Raw genomic sequence first — 16,285 nt, 5'->3', positions numbered from 1 at the left:
CAGCACCCAGCTTCCCCATGCTCTGCTATACATCTTTTCCTCAGCACCTAGCTTTCCCATATCAGAGCAAGGGAAAGCTGGGTGCTGAGAGAAGATGTATCGCAAAGCATGGGAAAGCTGGATGCTGAGGGAAAGAGCCTTTTTCCCTCAGCACAAAACGTTCCCATCTCATGCTTGTATCTTTGTCCCCCCTTATAGTTCTCCAAATACTATAATGGCCCCCACATAGCCTTCCATATAGTATAAAGGTTCCCACATAACCCTTCATATATAAGAATGCACCTCCATAGTCCTCCATGTATTATAGTGCATTTCCCATAGTTCTCCATGTATTATAATGCATTTTCCATAGTTCTCCATGTATTATAATGCATTTCCCATAGTTCTCCATATATTATAATTCACCCCATAGTACTCCATATATTATACTGCACCACATAGTCCTCCATGTTTTATTATGCACCCCCATAGCCCTCCATGTATAAGGTAGGCTCCATAGTCCTCCATATATTATAATGTATTATAATGTAGCCCCCAGTCCTATATGTATTATAATGCAACCCCATAAAACTTCATATTGTATTATGCAGCCCCATACTCTTCCATGTATAATGCACCCCTATATTCCATGTATAAGGTGTCCTTCATTTTGTATTATGCATCCCCATAGACCTCCATGTATAATGCATCCCCATAGAGCTCCAGTATAATGCAGCCCCATAGACCTCCATGTATAATACACCCCTATAGTCCATGTATAAGGTGTCCTTCACCCCCCAGGCCTCCATGTATAATAATGCAGCCAGCCTCCCAGGCCTCCATGTATAATAATGCAGCCAGCCTCCCCAGGCCTCCATGTATAATATAGCAGCCAGCCTCTCCAGGCCTCCATGTATAATATAGCAGCCAGCCTCCCCAGGCCTCCATGTATAATAACGCAGCCAGCCTCCCCAGGCCTCAATGTATAATAATATAGCCAGCCTCCCCAGGCCTCTATGTATAATAATGCAGCCAGCCTCCCCAGGCCTCTATGTATAATAATGCAGCCAGCCTCCCCAGGCCTCCATGTATAATCTAGCAGCCTGCCTCTCCAGGCCTGCATGTATAATAAAGCAGCCAGCCTCTACAGGCCTCCATGTATAATAATGCAGCCAGCCTCCCCAGGCCTCCATGTATAATATAGCAGCCAGTTCTCCAGGCCTCCATGTATAATATAGCAGCCTGCCTCACCAGGCCTACATGTATAATATAGCAGCCAGCCTCTCCAGGCCTCCATGTATACTAATGTAGCCAGCCTCCCAAGGCCTTCATGTATACTAATGCAGTCAGCCTCCCCAGGCCTCCATGTATAATAATGCAGCCAGCCTCCCTACGCCTCTATGTATAATAATGCAGCCAGCCTCCCCATGCCTCCATGCATAATATAGCAGCCAGCTTCTCCAGGCCTTCATGTATAATAATGCAGCCAGCCTCCCTAGGCCTCCATGTATAATAATGCAGCCAGCCTCCATGTATAATAATGCAGCCAGCCTCCCTAGGCCTCCATGAATAATAATGCAGCCAGCCTCCCCAGACCTCCATGTATAATATTACAGCCAGCCTCCCCATGCCTCATGCATAATATAGCAGCCAGCCTCTCCAGGCCTTCATGTATAATATAGCAGCCAGCCTTTCCAGTCCTCCATGTATAATATAGCAGCCAGCCTCCCCAGACCTCCATGTATAATATAGCAGCCAGCCTCTCCAGGCCTCCATGTATACTAATGCAGCCAGCCTCCCCAGGCCTCCATGTATAATGCAGTTTCCCCAGGCCTCTGGCCATCATGTACTCACTAATTTATATAAAAAACAACAAGTACTCACTTGTCTCCTCCTTCCACCGCTGTTCTGTCCTCACGTCTCCTCTTTCCACCGCTGCTGTCCTCACCGCTCTCCTCTTCCAGCGCTGCTGTTCTCACCTCTGTTTCCCCGCTGCTCCGGTCAGCGTCCTCCCGCCCTGCGCTCTGTGCACTCAGCACAGCAGGCGCACAGGAGTGACGTCACAGCGCAGGCACAGGGGCAGAATGATGATGCATAGAGCGGCTCCGGACGGGGGAGGGGGCCCTGGTACCACCGCTGACAACGGGCAGAGGGGCCCGGTGTCGGTGGTGGCAGCGGGTCATATAGTGGACACGTGGTTTGTGACAGATCAGCACAGCTCCTTTCTCACTGAAAGGAGCTGACTGCTGATCTGCCGGGCGGCCGCGGGCCCCTAACCTCCCGGGCTTGGGCGCAATGACGACCGTGGTAGTTATGCCCCTGGTCATGACAATCCGAGACTCTGTGATCATGTCACGGGGCCACTGAGCAACGTCACCGTGCTGGGACTCAGATGGCCAGTGTCATCGCTTCAGGCCCTGCATCACTGCATGTGCATTCTTTACACCTGTGATGTACAGAAAGGAGCTGGAAGTGCAGGGAGAGCACTAAAACTGGTTTCACATCAGCGTTTTTCTGCCATAAGGCAAAAAAAACGCATAACTGCATGTTACTGGATCCATTTTTTTTGGAGTACAACGCATGCCACCGCAAGTGACCTGAACGTTTTTTTTAACTGGATCCGTCTACCGGATCCAGCATAAAAACGGACCGTTCACTTGCGTTTGCATGCATTTGGGTGCTGGTTTTTTGCTTAGTTTTGACGGATCCGTTTTTATTCTCAGCAGCTATGTCATCTGCCATTCAGCTCTGCTACATGGCCGCTGACAGCAGACACAGACAAAGCCATGTAACAGAGCTGAATGGCCGCTGACAGCAGACACAGACAGAGCCATGTAACAGAGCTGAATGGCCACTGACAGCAGACACAGACATAGCCGCACGATCAGAATGAAGTCGGATGAACGTCACCCGACTTCATTGTCATCCCGCGGCTCTGTCTGTGTGGGTCAACGGTGAAGGTCTCACCGGTGACCGTAAATACCGAGTGACTTTAGTGATCTCCGCTATCAGCGGTGCCGTCACTGAGGTTACCCGCGGCCACAGCTGAAGTCCTCCAACTGAGATCTGTGGCCGCGGGTAACCTGAGTGACGTCATCGCTGATAACGCGATTCACTTCAGTCGCTGCGGGGAGCTCACAGAGAGCGGTCGTGGTCTGTGTCCGCTCTCTGTCAGCTTCTGATGTAGCAGAGCTGAAAGCGTCGTGGGACCTCTGTTGATTACGTTGAAAATGGAAGGGTATTTGGGAACTTGAATAAAGTGGTGAAAGAGGGTGGTTTTTTTGTTTTTAATTTCAAATAAAGGTTTTTTTGGTGTATGTCTTCTTTTTCTTTATCTTACAGATTCATCATGGAAGGTATCTCGGGGAGACACCTGCCATGATAAATCAAGGACTTATTGGCAGCTATGGGCTGCTGCCATTAACTCCTTATTACCTCGATTGCCACTGCACCAGGGCAATTCGGGATGAGCCGGGTACAGTCCCGTGACTGTCGCATCTAATGGATGCGGCTATGCTGGGCAGCTGCTGGCTAATATTGTTAGGCTGGGGGGCTCCCCATAACGTGGGGCTCCCCATCCTGACAATACTAGCCTCCAGCCGTATGGCTTTACCCTGGCTGGTATGAAAATTGGGGGGAACCGCACACCGTTTTTGTTTATTTATTTAATTTACTGCACGATATAGACCCGCCCACCGGCAGCTGTGATTGGTTGCAGTGAGACATCTGTCACTCAATGTGGGGGCATGTCTGACTGCAAACAATCATAGGCGCCGGTGGGCAGGGAAAGCAGTGAATACAAGATGAAATAATGAGCGGCCGGCTTTTACAAAAGAGAAAAAGCCGCCGGAGCTTTGTGACAGCCGTGCAGCGCCGCGCCAGTGATCAGGGATCGGTGAGTATGAGAGAGGGGGGGAGAGGGATAGACCGACAGAGAGAGATAGAGACCGACGACAGGGAGACAGAGAGACTGACAGAGAGAGAGAGAGACAGACCAACAGACAGAGATAGAGATTGACCGACATCGACAGACCTCACTCATTTGCAGTGTTTTCTGCAACATGCGATAAATGTATTTATATAAACGGATGTCACTAGGATGGTGTGTGTGCCGTCCGTGTGACATCCGTTTAATTTCACGCACCCATAGACTTGCATTGGAGTGACTCGCGCGAGAAACTCACCCAAACGCAGCATGCTGCGAATTTTTCTCAGTCCGATTTGGACTGAGAAAAAAATAGCAGATCGGAGCTGCCTCATTGATTAACATGGGTCCGAGTGCAATGCGAGAATTTCTCGCATTGCACTCGTGCGAGTTAATCGCAAGTGAGAAGCCGGCCTTACAATCTATCTATCTATCCATTCATCTTTCTATCTCTATAATCTATCTTTCTATCGAAATTTTAATCTATCTTTCTATCTCGCTAAATACCGTAGATAACAAACTAACTCTCTCTATAAAAGTTTAGATTTTTCTGTCTATCTATTTTTTTGGAAGAATATATCAATCAATATATCGATCTCTATATCTATGTATTTAGATATCTTTCTTTGTATTTTTCGATCTGATTTTCAAATAATCAAATTAAATAACAATCTAATTATCTATCTAACTATCATTCTATTTAGCTATCTATCTATCTATATATATATATATATGTATATATTTATAAATATATATATATATATATATATATATATATGTATATATATTTTAAATAAATAAATCAAACAAACTAAACCTCCCTCATCTCATTTTTAAAATCCTCGATCTCTTGGACTCACTATCGTTCAAACATTCACGCAATCTACTCATCTGTATATGTTATTATTTTTAAGTGGGTCCTTTAAAAAAAGAAATAAAAAAGATAGTTAGCTAAACCAATAGTTAGACCATGAGGAGATACATAGATATATAGATCGATAAAGAGATAAATATAGATAGATAGATGCATTGAAATATATATATATTTATATATATATATATATATATATATATATATATAGGAAGTAAGCAAGATTATGGAAATAAATATATATAGATAGGTTGATTTTTAATTTAAAAAAAATAAAAAAAAATAATGAAGGTTTGATAGATTGCTATAGATAGATAGATAAAGATAGATGAATTTTGATAGATATAATGTTAAATATAAATATATAGATATTGTAATATCTATCTATATATATATATATATATCTTTATCTTTCGATTTTGAAATATATATTTATTAATAAATATAAAAATATATATTATATATTATAGAATTTTTGTATAATTAAAGAATTAGAAGATTAAAAAAGATTATTTTTATGGTTTCAGACCATGTTTTGTACTGCAAAAAGGATCCATCCAGCCGCATACAACCGCAAGTGATAAAACAGGATCCGACGCCCATTGAAATACATTGCAGCTACTGCTGCAATGTACAGGATCCAGTGAGCTGCAGCTTTTGGACGGAGGGAAAAAACGCTACGTTGCGTTTATGCAACATGGTAAAAAACTGCAACTCACCGGATCCTGACATGCAAACGCATGTTGCCGCAAGTCCATTGACATTGCATTGAGCTGACAATGGATGCGGCAACATGCGTTTTTCTGCCAACCGGCAGAAAAACGCTGATCTGAAACCATCCTAAAGGTACTGTCACACTAAGCGACGCTCCAGCGATCCCACCAGCAACCTGACCTGGCAGGGATCGCTGGAGCGTCGCTACACAGGTTGCTGGTGAACTGTCACACAGGCAGATCTCACCAGCAACCAGCCCCCAGCGACGCGTGGAAGCCATACTGCGCTTGGTAACTAAGGTAAATATCGGGTAACCAACCCGATATTTACCTTGGTTACCAGCGCACATCTCTTAGCGCTGGCTCCCTGCACTCCTAGCCAGAGTACACATCGGGTTAATTACCCGATGTGTAGTCTGGCTATGTGTGCAGGGAGCAGGGAGCCGGCACTGACAGTTGAGAGCGGCAGATGCTGGTAAAGAAGGTAAATATCGGGTAACCAAGGAAAGGGCTTCTTGGTTACCCGATATTTACATTGGTTACCATCCGCAGAAGCCGGCTCTTGCTGCCTGCACATTCAGTTGTTGCTCTCTCGCTGTCACACACAGCGATCTGTGCTTCACAGCGGGACAGCAACAACTAAAAAATGGTCCAGGACATTCAGCAACAACCAACGACCTCACAGCAGGGGCCAGGTTGTTGCTGGATGTCACACACAGCAACATCGCTAGCAATATCGCTGCTACGTCACAAAAGTCGTGCCTCAGCAGCGATGTTGCTAAGGCTACTTTCACACATCCGGTTTTTGCTCTGCGGCACAATACGGCGCTCTGCAGAAAAACCGCAACCGTTTTTTTGGCCGCCGGTTGCGTTTTTTTTTGCATAGACTTAGCATTAGCATTAGTGCCGTATTGTGCCGCATGGGCTTGCGTTCGGTCCGGTTTTTGCCGCATGCGGCAGATTTAGCCGATGCCGCGGCCGGATGGAACGTTGCCTGAAACGTTTTTTGCTCCGGCAAAAAAACCGCATCGCGCCGCATCCGACCGCTGCGGCGCATTTTTCAATGCATGCCTATGGACGCTGGATGTGGAAAAAAGCGCATCCGGCCGCCGCATGCGGTTTTTTCCACTGCGCATGCTCAGTAGCATGCCGCAACCGGAAAAAAAGGACGGGCCGCATGTACAAACTTATGCAAAGGATGCGGTGTTTTTGCCGCATCCGTTGCATAGGTTTCACAGCTGGATTGAGCCGCACGGCTCAAACCGGATGTGTGAAAGTAGCCTAAGGCTATGTCCGCACGTTGCTTTTTACCTGCTTTTTACCTGCTTTTTTGCTGCTTTTTCAACTGCAGCGTTTAATGCCAAAATGGTTGTGTTCTGCTTTTCAAGCAAAGTCTATGGGAATTTGGGTTTCTTGTCCGCACTATGCAGTTCAAACTGCAGCCTTTTTGGTGCAGAACTTTGGTCAAAAACTCAGCTTTGCAGTGCAAAACCCAAATGGCAAAAACAACTGACATGTGAATTGTTTTTGCCATTTGGGTTTTGCACTGCAAAGCTGAGTTTTTGACCAAAGTTCTGCACCAAAAAGGCTGCAGTTTGAACTGCATAGTGCGGACAAGAGACCCAAATTCCCATAGACTTTGCTTGAATAGAAGAACACATCCATTTTGGCATTAAACAGCGCAGAAGAAAAAGCAGCAAAAAAGCAGGTAAAAAGCAGGTAAAAAGCAACGTGCGCACATACCCTAAAAGTGAGACGTGGCCTTTAGGCAGCTCTTAACCATATCAGCCAGCTGCGCACTGCCTAAAAGGTGGGCTCCACTGAGTGCGGGACTCCACACACTCTGCCCCTACCCTGGTCCATGGTACTGTACATGAGAAGGGGTTACATATCATTTATTCCTGGCCATTCACACATACTGTATGTGTCGGTGACGGACCATTCAGCAGCGTACTATACACATCTGCAGCACAGGCTCAGCTTTTCCCCACGCGCGGGAACTAACACGTGACACCTGGGCGCTCAGATGGAAAAGGCGGGGAGGTCACGTGACGTCTGGGCGCTGGGTATAAAAGGGGCGGAGCACGGGCGCCTCGCACTCATTACTACATAGAAGGCGCTGGAAGCAGTCGGGGTTGTGCTGGAGAACTGGTAAGTGGCGGTAATATTGCTCGGCTCTCTAAGTGCCTTTAATTCTGCCGTCCGCTGTGGTATGCCAGCATCTTCTTCCCCCAGTTTCATGTGGGATTTGTACACTGTCCCGCCATTTTTTTCCCGGCTCTGCTGTTTTCTCTACTCTTATCTGGGCTTGGTTGAGGCCTGTTCTCCGAGGCGCTATCGTCCCTGAGCCCTCGCTGTGAGGTGGTCTTGGCTGATATCGGTTGCATGACCCCTGGCGCCAGCTGTGTCCGGTAGCGCCTGGCGGGCAGCTCTCCTCTGGGAAGAGGTGCAGTGCGCATGTGCGGCCGGGTATTTAATGCGTTGTCTGATGCCCTTTTCCTGCCGTTATATCTGGATTTATTTTTCTGTTGCCTTGTTCTGTAACGGAGACCTCCTACTGTATCGGCTGCTGTTTTCCTCAGTGTCCCTCCAGCCTCCTGGAAAGCTGTGCCCCCCCCCATACTGGCTCTTACATCTGGGTCTGTAATGCCCCCTGTCTCTCTAGGCCGGTCACTGCACCTGCGGTGGTCCCCACTCTTTACGGACACAAGGTCCCCTGGCTCTCAAATTGTATCAGTGTAGTAGAGAATCCTGCCTCATTCTGTGCTTTTAAATTATTTTTTTTTTGTGAAACTTGCAATGGTGCAGCTATAGACCCCCCCTTCTCTGAGCAGTCTCTTGGTTGTGGGTTGAGCTTTCACATAATGTCTTCCTTTTGTATGCTGTATATTACCGGTTACTAGTTAGCTTGCCAGAGTTTATATTTTGGATAGTTGTAGTTCGCTGATTGCCTGTGCCAGCTTCTTAACTGAAGGATTTGCATATAGAATAAGGATGGCTACACTTAATGCCAGGTGGCTTGTTGACAAGTGTTTCACTTCACCACTTCCCACTACATATGCCAAGTTTGCTTTTGGGAGGGATGAATCCCGCTGTCGTCCTGTGGTGGCTTATTTCCATTTGAGAACAGTAATCACATTGCCCAAAATGAATGTCTGCACGTGTGATAAGTGCTAGTGTTGTATGTTGCACAATTTAAATTGCATGTATATATTTTTTTTTCACTTGTGTGCTTAGATTTATCATGCATTCCAACAAGAAAACCAAAACTGAATTGGACAAACCTGCTCCTTCCATCAAGGTAACTATTTACACTTTCATCTTACTAGTGGTATTTTTATATTCTTCCCTCTCTAATTTTATACAAAATGTATCTTTGCAATGGGTATCATAATGCTAAATCTTATATCAGGGGATCAAAAAAACAAACTTTGAAAGATCAAAGTGAAAGATGTCAAGTAAGTTTCATGGAGCCTGAGAAAGCTAGCAGGGCGACTGGAGCTGATCAGTGTTCTGGAAAGCCATGCAAACATTTAAAGGGAACCAGCCAGGTCCAATGTGCATTTAGAAACAGTTATTGGTGTATTAATCCCTGCCTAACTTTGTCCCTGTATACACTAGGATAAAGATCTTTAGAAAAGTGTTTCTAAAGATCTTTTATCGTATGCTAATGAGCGTGGGGACTAGTCGCAATGGTGTTTTCCCTTGCTAGTCGGCTCCATTAGTAAGTTAGTACGCCCCTGTGGGTGTGCTAACATGCTAATGAATGTGCAGCGTCAGAATGATCTCACATCTCCGCTGTCGCTGGATTTTGGTTCAGTGTGCATGACCCCGGAGTTATGGTTATGCGCGCTATGAAGCCGGGTGTAAGTGTCCTGGCTTCAAACTGTAGTAGTGTGCATGATGCAAACTCCGGGGTCATGCGAACTGAGCCAAAATCCAGTGTTGTGTGGAGAGGAGAGATCATCCTGACACTGTACATTCATTAGCATGTTGGCAAGCCCACAGCGGCGTACTAACATGCTAATGGAGCAGACTAGCCAGGGGACTAGTCCCCTCAGCATACGATAAAGATTTTTAGAAACACTTTTCTAAAGATCTCTATCTATCTTGGTGTATACAAGCACCGTTAGGCAGGGATTAGTAATGCACCCACCAGAACGGCTCCTGTTTCTAGGTGCATATTGAGCTTGACAAGTTCCCTTTAAATGCAGTTTGTGTAACTGCAGTTTACACAGGAGCAAGATCATCTTTTGCACTTTTCAAAATAACCTGACGGATGATGCATGCTGCCCTGATCCATGAGCAACATATCCACACAATGGTTGTAAGATTTTAGTTTTTTTTTTTCCTGAAACTGCAGTTTGACTTGCCATTTTAAAAGCTACTGGACTAGTTGACCAGATGGGTCCCCAGTGGCATTACCCTGCCTGCTGCCAGTTGCAAACAGGCCTCTCCCTATATGCATGTGATATGGGAAGAAGCCACCATTGGCAGCTTTTGAAGTATGTTGTCCTCCACAGTGCCTGGCTGAAATTTCAGAGAAACAGTCTGATGCCTTCTGTGCTGTAGATGGGTAGCATGTATTAGTGCTGTCAGGTTCCCTTAAGTAACTTCTGTTTATTCTGACTCTCCCTCTGCAATGCATATCAGATCTGTATATAATGTGCATTTACGCTAGAGAATCCTCAACACTGTTTGGACATAATGGTGTTTTCTCATGTTGTACACTTGTGGCATATCTTTAGGACATACCATATTTTTTTTTTTTTCCTCCCACAAATTTGACCTATTTCTTGCACAAGCCTTGTCAAGGACTGGTTTTAGTAGAGATGATCAGTTTTCTTTCAAATGAGTGGGTATCAAACTATATTGACATCTGTACTCATTGGGGCTGTGGTGTAGTTGGTGCCATTGACATGGTCTAAGTCTAAAAATAGTCAACTCTGGCTATACCGGTTTTCTGCTGTAAGGCCCTGTGCGCACAGTTTTTACTCATGTTTTTTTTTGCAGTTCTGCATTTCTTGAGAAAATGTTTGTAGCCTTTCTGTAGACATTCCCCAGCAAAACCTATGGGGAAAAAAATAACTGTGCACACTGCATTTCTTTTTCTCAACATTCTTTCTGCAGAATTTCTTGAGAAAAAAAATGTGCATGTCACTACTTTTCTGCAGGTACCTGCGTTTTTGCCATAGATAATGGTAAAAAAACGCACCAAAAACGCATGTGGTTTGCCTGCGTTTTTGACCGCAAGTGCGCTTATCTTTCAGACTCAAGAAATTTCTTGAGAAAAATCCTTTCTAATGTGAACAGAGCCTTAAGGCTGCTTTACACACAATGACCTCGCGCTAGCGGTCTAGTTAGCGATGTGACACGCCAGATTATAGACACTATTTGCTGAGATCGCACAGGTCATTTTTGTAGCGCCGATGTGTGATCTTGGCAAATCGTATCTGCGATCTGGCGTGTCACATCACTAACGAGATCGCTAGTGAGGTCGTTGTGTGTAAAGCAGCCTTTAGTCTTTCTGCGGGCCATCATTTACAATGAAACGTTTTATGTAGAATTGGGCAGAGTTTAGTGGAAATGGATGGAGCTCCATGCTGCTTGATACAGTGACTGTAATTTATGGCAGAAAGTAAATGTTTGTGCAAATGTACCCCAGCCTATGGCTGCTATAGGTCTGATCTTTCTGGTATATGCAGCAAGTTTTTCTACTTTGTGCAGTAAGTCACAGAAATACATGTGGTAGAGAGCCCTGGTTTGATACTGCTGGTGTTGCTTTAGTCGGTTTGTCAAGTTAAGAGGGTGATGGTTTCCCTCAATTTTGACAATGTACAATCTGTAAATATACAGTTAGCTTGACTAATGGGTCTATATATGTTGCTTGTGTCTGAATGGACTGTGTACTGCAGGCTAAAATCAGATTTTCCCATGAGATAACATGTGCTGTACAGTTACCTGTCACAGGAGCCACTGGTGTCAAATGTTGTAACTTGAGAATGTGATAATCCATAACTTTAAAGGGCTTGACATAATGGTTGAAATGTTTAACAATGCAGGTTCCCACAGTCTTCGACATTTGTTCTTTTGATTGACAGTAAGATAATAATCAGCAGTAGAACCTGACCGTGGGAAAGTTGATCTCGTCACATGGAGTATAGTGTGAATCAGTGACTTTCTCACGGTGTGGCAGTGATACAGTTCTAACCTGTTATCTAGCTGCTTGTTTGCTGTAGTGTGGTGGCAGTACAGCTACTATAAATCATTCTCAATGTAATCCCTTTGTTTACTCTGCTTTAAGTATATTGATTAAACCTCTTATCCAATTGGTTTGTCTAGGCATAAGAATAGGGCTTTGTTCAATGGGGGGGCACTAATTTAAAGTGTAAATCTAATAGATGTTGTTGTAAATCTCCTTTTTTCTAGAACTATTTTACTGAAAAAGCACATGAGAACCTGCAGAGAAGGACCCTTAAAGTGATTCAGCCATCTGCCACTGGTCAGCTTGTTGGCCGTATTACTGAGGTATGCAATTGCCCTTACATCTATTCAATGACTTAAGTTTGTACAGTGTTAATACCACCAAAACTTGTCTGCTGTGGATCTTCACATGAAACTTGCAGTTCTTTAATGTCTAGTGTGGTTTCTTATTTTTCTGTAGACCAAAAACTCAACAAAAAGAAAACTATGGAATGATCAGATAATCTCTAAAAAGGCAAAGGTGGAAGTTGCTCTTGACCCAGAGCAGGGGGAGAACAAGGACTGTTCAAATGAAGCTTATGAACTTATGGTAAAAGGTGAGTTTTCTTGGCAGTGATGGGATGCATGTAGACAAAACATCCGGGAAACAGATTTGTATAACTCTGAACTCTTGTCTACAGAAAATCCCACATACCGGTATTGGAAGGAGCTTGCAGAGGAAAGAAGAAAGGCACTTTATGAAGTACTACAAGAGAATGAAAAGGTAGCCACTTGCTTGAGTTAATCCCATTAACGACCCATGGTGTGCAGAGTCGGTCATGGGTCATGTCCCTGCCTTTGCAGGCTTGCACACGGAGCCCACATCTTTGCCTGCATAGGTCCGCTGATCGAATGAGCAAATATGTGCAACAGCTGTAGGTGAATTGGAGATAACTGCCTATTCATCAATTAAATCCTGGTGTCAATCTGACAGTGTGATTTAACACGTGCCGCAGGGAGCATGTCATTCCCCACTCCGGTGATGTGATTGTGGGGTGCCTGATGACCTGTCTGTCATGACAATTCCCTTATGAGTGTGAGCTGACATTCATAGGAGAGATCATGATTTTTGCTATATACAGCAGTACAAATGCACTGCTGTTATAGCACAAGCAATTGCACAATCACTGCTTCCAGTCTAAGGCTGTGCGCACGTTGCGTATTTGCATGCAGTTACGCTGCGATCTGCACCGCAGCATAACTGCCTGCGTCCCCAGCACAATCTATGAAAGATTATGCAGGAGACGTGCGCACATGGCGTATTAGAGCCCAGTGCTTTGGCTGCTGCCCGAAGCGTGTGTTCTAAGAAGTGACATGTCACTTATTCTGTGCGCTCTGCATGCATCCCTCGCTCTGTCTATGGGAGGGGCTACATGCAGAGCGCATGGAATCGGGTTTTGGTTTTTTGTTCATTACGGACTTTCTGCAGCAATTTGAAGCGTACGTGTGCTGTTCAAATCGCTGCAGAAATTTCTGCAGGGACAGAATGCTACATGCGAACATAGCCTTAGAGGACTAGTAAAAGCGGTAATGTTGAAAAACATTTAAAAAAAAAATTAAAACCCACTCTAAATCACACCCCTTTTTGCTCCCTTGAAAATAAAACTCTTAAATTCTTACTGCCTTAAAAAATGTCCAATTTTATATTGAATCTAAAATTAATCTGATAGTGTAATAAGAAAAAACAGAATTGCAGATTTTCGTTACCTGCAACATATTTGAGAGCTGACATTTTTTCTTTGTGCTGAGACAATGTTATTGTGTTCAGTAAACCCTCTGGCTATCATGACAACCCATTGAATGACTCTTGAGTGCATAGAATGGCTTCCCCCCCCCAACCTGTCCCCCCCTTTCCTCTGCTGGCATGCTGTAAATGTAGCTGCCACTAATTATTTAACTTATACCAGATGCATCCAAACTTTGTGTAGTTGCTGTGCCTGGCTGGCATTACAAGCCTATTCCATTCACTTGAATGGGACAAAGCTGTTGTGAACTGCAATATTGGGTACCGCTTTTAACTAAGGAATTGTTCAGATATTTCTGATGGCTGAATATCACAAATCTGCAGGAAAGGTGTGTGCTTGGTTTGTGAGCCGGTCAGTTGGAGAATCTGCAAATGATGTACTGGTACATCATATGCCGATAAGTTATAGGTTCACATCTGCAGGTAATAAGCGTTTTAGTTCAGAAATCTCAATCATTTTCCGGCTTCTGTAAACCATTGAGCTTTTTCTGCAATGGAAAGAGTAGTAGCTGTATCTGCTATTGCAGTTGACTAAAGCTTTGTCCCATTCAAGTGAATGGAATGGACTTGGAATGTCAGGCACAGCAACTACCTAATATATGTACTGGTCTGGTAAGTGGGAGGAAGAGACTCTTCATACGCTGCATGGTGAGCTTTGTTGGAGTTACTTATCAGGCCTAAGACACATGGCATGAAAATCTGCGCGAGTGGAATGCGATAAAACCTCACATTCCACTTGGACCAATGTTAGCCTATGTATCGGCACCCTTGAGCAATTATTCTCAGTCCTAATTGGAGTGAGAAAACAATCACTGCATGCTGTGACTGTAATGTGATCCTAGAGTCTTTCGAACCCATTCAAGTCTATGGGGCGAGAGAAAAATCACACTGCACTTGCAGACACCGGTGTACTGCGAGTGCAGAGCGAGAAAGGCAATAGCCGGCAACGGAGGAGAGGGAGATAAATCTCTCTACTCCGCAGCGCTGGCTATGATCGGCCCTCAGTCGCAGTGACACTTGGCTTCCGCTGTGCTTCCAGTGTGAGCAGTGTTATGCGAGGATCACAGTAGTCCCGTGTGGCCCCAGCCTAAAGGCCCAGTCATGCACCGACTTACCAGCGATCCCGAAAAAGATGCGACCTGATAGAGATCGCTGGGAGGTCGCAGGTGAGATGTCAGTCAGATCTTAGCAACGATGCAGGAACGATACAGGTCGCAGTAGCGACCTGTATAACGATCTCAGCAGTCACTGTGACCCTGTCAGTGTCAAACACAGCGATGTGTCCTGCCCAGCAGAAGAAAATGGCCTGGACCATTCTGCAACGACTAGAGATCTCACAGCAGAGGCCTGATTGCTGGTAAATGTCACACATAACGAGATTGCTAATGGGAACGCTACTGCGTCACAGAAGCGTAACTCAGCAGTGATCTCACTAGCGATCTCGTTATGTGACGGTACCTTTATAGTTATCTCAACCTCTATAACCATATTGCTCTAAAATAACTTCACACTGACCATGCAAATGTAACCTGTCCTTGCTTTATTTTTTGTGATTACTTTAGTCAGGGGGGTTGGGATGTCATACTGATGGCAAATACCATGCAGCTGACTATATACTTTAGGTTAAAGGTCAGAACTCTAATACCAATGTTGTCATCTGCTTAACAGCTGCACAAAGATATTGAGCTTAAAGATGAAGAGATTGCACAACTGAAGAAGGAAAATGATGAGCTCATGGAACTAGCAGGACATGTGCAATACATGGCAAATTTAGTAGAGGTGAGTCCAACACTGGCTTTAACTTTTTAATCTTAAATTTTATATCCTTCCTTTGCTTCATGTATTTCTCTTATTTTAGAGGCTTACTGGAAGTGCTCCTCATAGTCTTGAAGACTTGAAGAACTTAGACTTGGAAGAAGCCAGATGTGAAGATGAAGCAGACTTGGAGGAGCAACAGTCAAGTTTATCTTCCAGTATGGAGCATGATGACTCCTAAACAATCATAAGCACTCATGAACTGGGTTATAGGAGTGTAAACTGACTGCAACTGCCACTACAAACTCAGCCAGTTTACTGGATCTTGTGGAATGTCAGGGGTAGACAGAAATCTGTCTTGGTGATTTAAAGTAATTGCCAGTACAGACCCAAGTGTCCTTATAGTTGTCCTTCCAGGGGCCACTTGTCATAACTGCAAATACTATGTATTTTCACACATCTGTAAATAGTTTTTAATCAACTAGCCTTGATGAAAGGTGGTTGTGTACTAGTTGTTTTTTTTTTTTAATAAACATTTTGCATTCAAATCTACATCTGATCACTAAAATATCTGGCATTTATATATCAAATGGAAAGGTTAATATTGGCTGGTACCTTCATGGGAAGTCTTTTGCACTAATGTTTAATTAGAATAGACTTTAGAACTTTATTGGTTAATTTTATTAAACTACTCAACTGAACTAGAAAGATGGTCTTGTATCCAATGCGTAGAGGTGCAGTTGTGGTTTACAATATATATTTATAGAATGAGCACCATTTCACCTTAACCCCTTAACGACCGCGGGCAGTAAAATTACGTCCTAGCAGTCATAACGTTACTGCCCGCGGTCTGCCAGCAGCAGCATGCCGCGATCAGCACACATCTCAGCTGATTTTCACAGCTGAGATGTGTGCCTGCCAGGCACAAGCAGAATCGTTAACTGCTCGTGCCGTTTAACCCCTGTAATGGCGCTGTCAATATGTGACAGTGCAATTTTATAAACGCGATTGCGGTAAAGTTTTACTTGCCGCCCGATACCGGAAGTCACGTGACA

General features: G+C 44.5%; 1 protein-coding gene across 1 annotated transcript; it reads left to right on the top strand.

The window, feature by feature from the left end:
- Positions 1 to 7,552: 7,552 nt before the first annotated feature.
- Positions 7,553 to 15,782, top strand: GMNN (geminin DNA replication inhibitor). Its single transcript, XM_075316431.1, has 7 exons — positions 7,553 to 7,639; positions 8,726 to 8,789; positions 11,918 to 12,016; positions 12,153 to 12,288; positions 12,373 to 12,455; positions 15,144 to 15,254; positions 15,334 to 15,782. The coding sequence occupies exons 2-7, from the start codon at positions 8,733 to 8,735 to the stop codon at positions 15,469 to 15,471; spliced, it is 624 nt and encodes a 207-aa protein (XP_075172546.1). The 5' UTR covers positions 7,553 to 7,639; positions 8,726 to 8,732; the 3' UTR covers positions 15,472 to 15,782.
- The last annotated feature ends 503 nt before the right edge of the window (positions 15,783 to 16,285 follow it).

The sequence above is a fragment of the Anomaloglossus baeobatrachus genome, chromosome 6 (assembly GCF_048569485.1).
Source record: "Anomaloglossus baeobatrachus isolate aAnoBae1 chromosome 6, aAnoBae1.hap1, whole genome shotgun sequence".
Classification (NCBI taxonomy): Eukaryota; Metazoa; Chordata; class Amphibia; order Anura; family Aromobatidae; genus Anomaloglossus; species Anomaloglossus baeobatrachus.
The sequence above is the reverse complement of the archived record's forward strand: the minus strand, read 5'-3'. Positions and strand labels throughout refer to the sequence as shown.

What these genes read in the sequence shown, in the direction of transcription:
- GMNN (XM_075316431.1), top strand. Translation starts at nt 8,733, where the DNA reads ATGCATTCCAACAAGAAAACCAAAACTGAATTGGACAAACCTGCTCCT. An exon ending in TTATGAACTTATGGTAAAAG is followed by an intron (nt 12,289 to 12,372) that starts GTGAGTTTTCTT and finishes TCTTGTCTACAG; the next exon opens with AAAATCCCACATACCGGTAT. An exon ending in TACTACAAGAGAATGAAAAG is followed by an intron (nt 12,456 to 15,143) that starts GTAGCCACTTGC and finishes TCTGCTTAACAG; the next exon opens with CTGCACAAAGATATTGAGCT.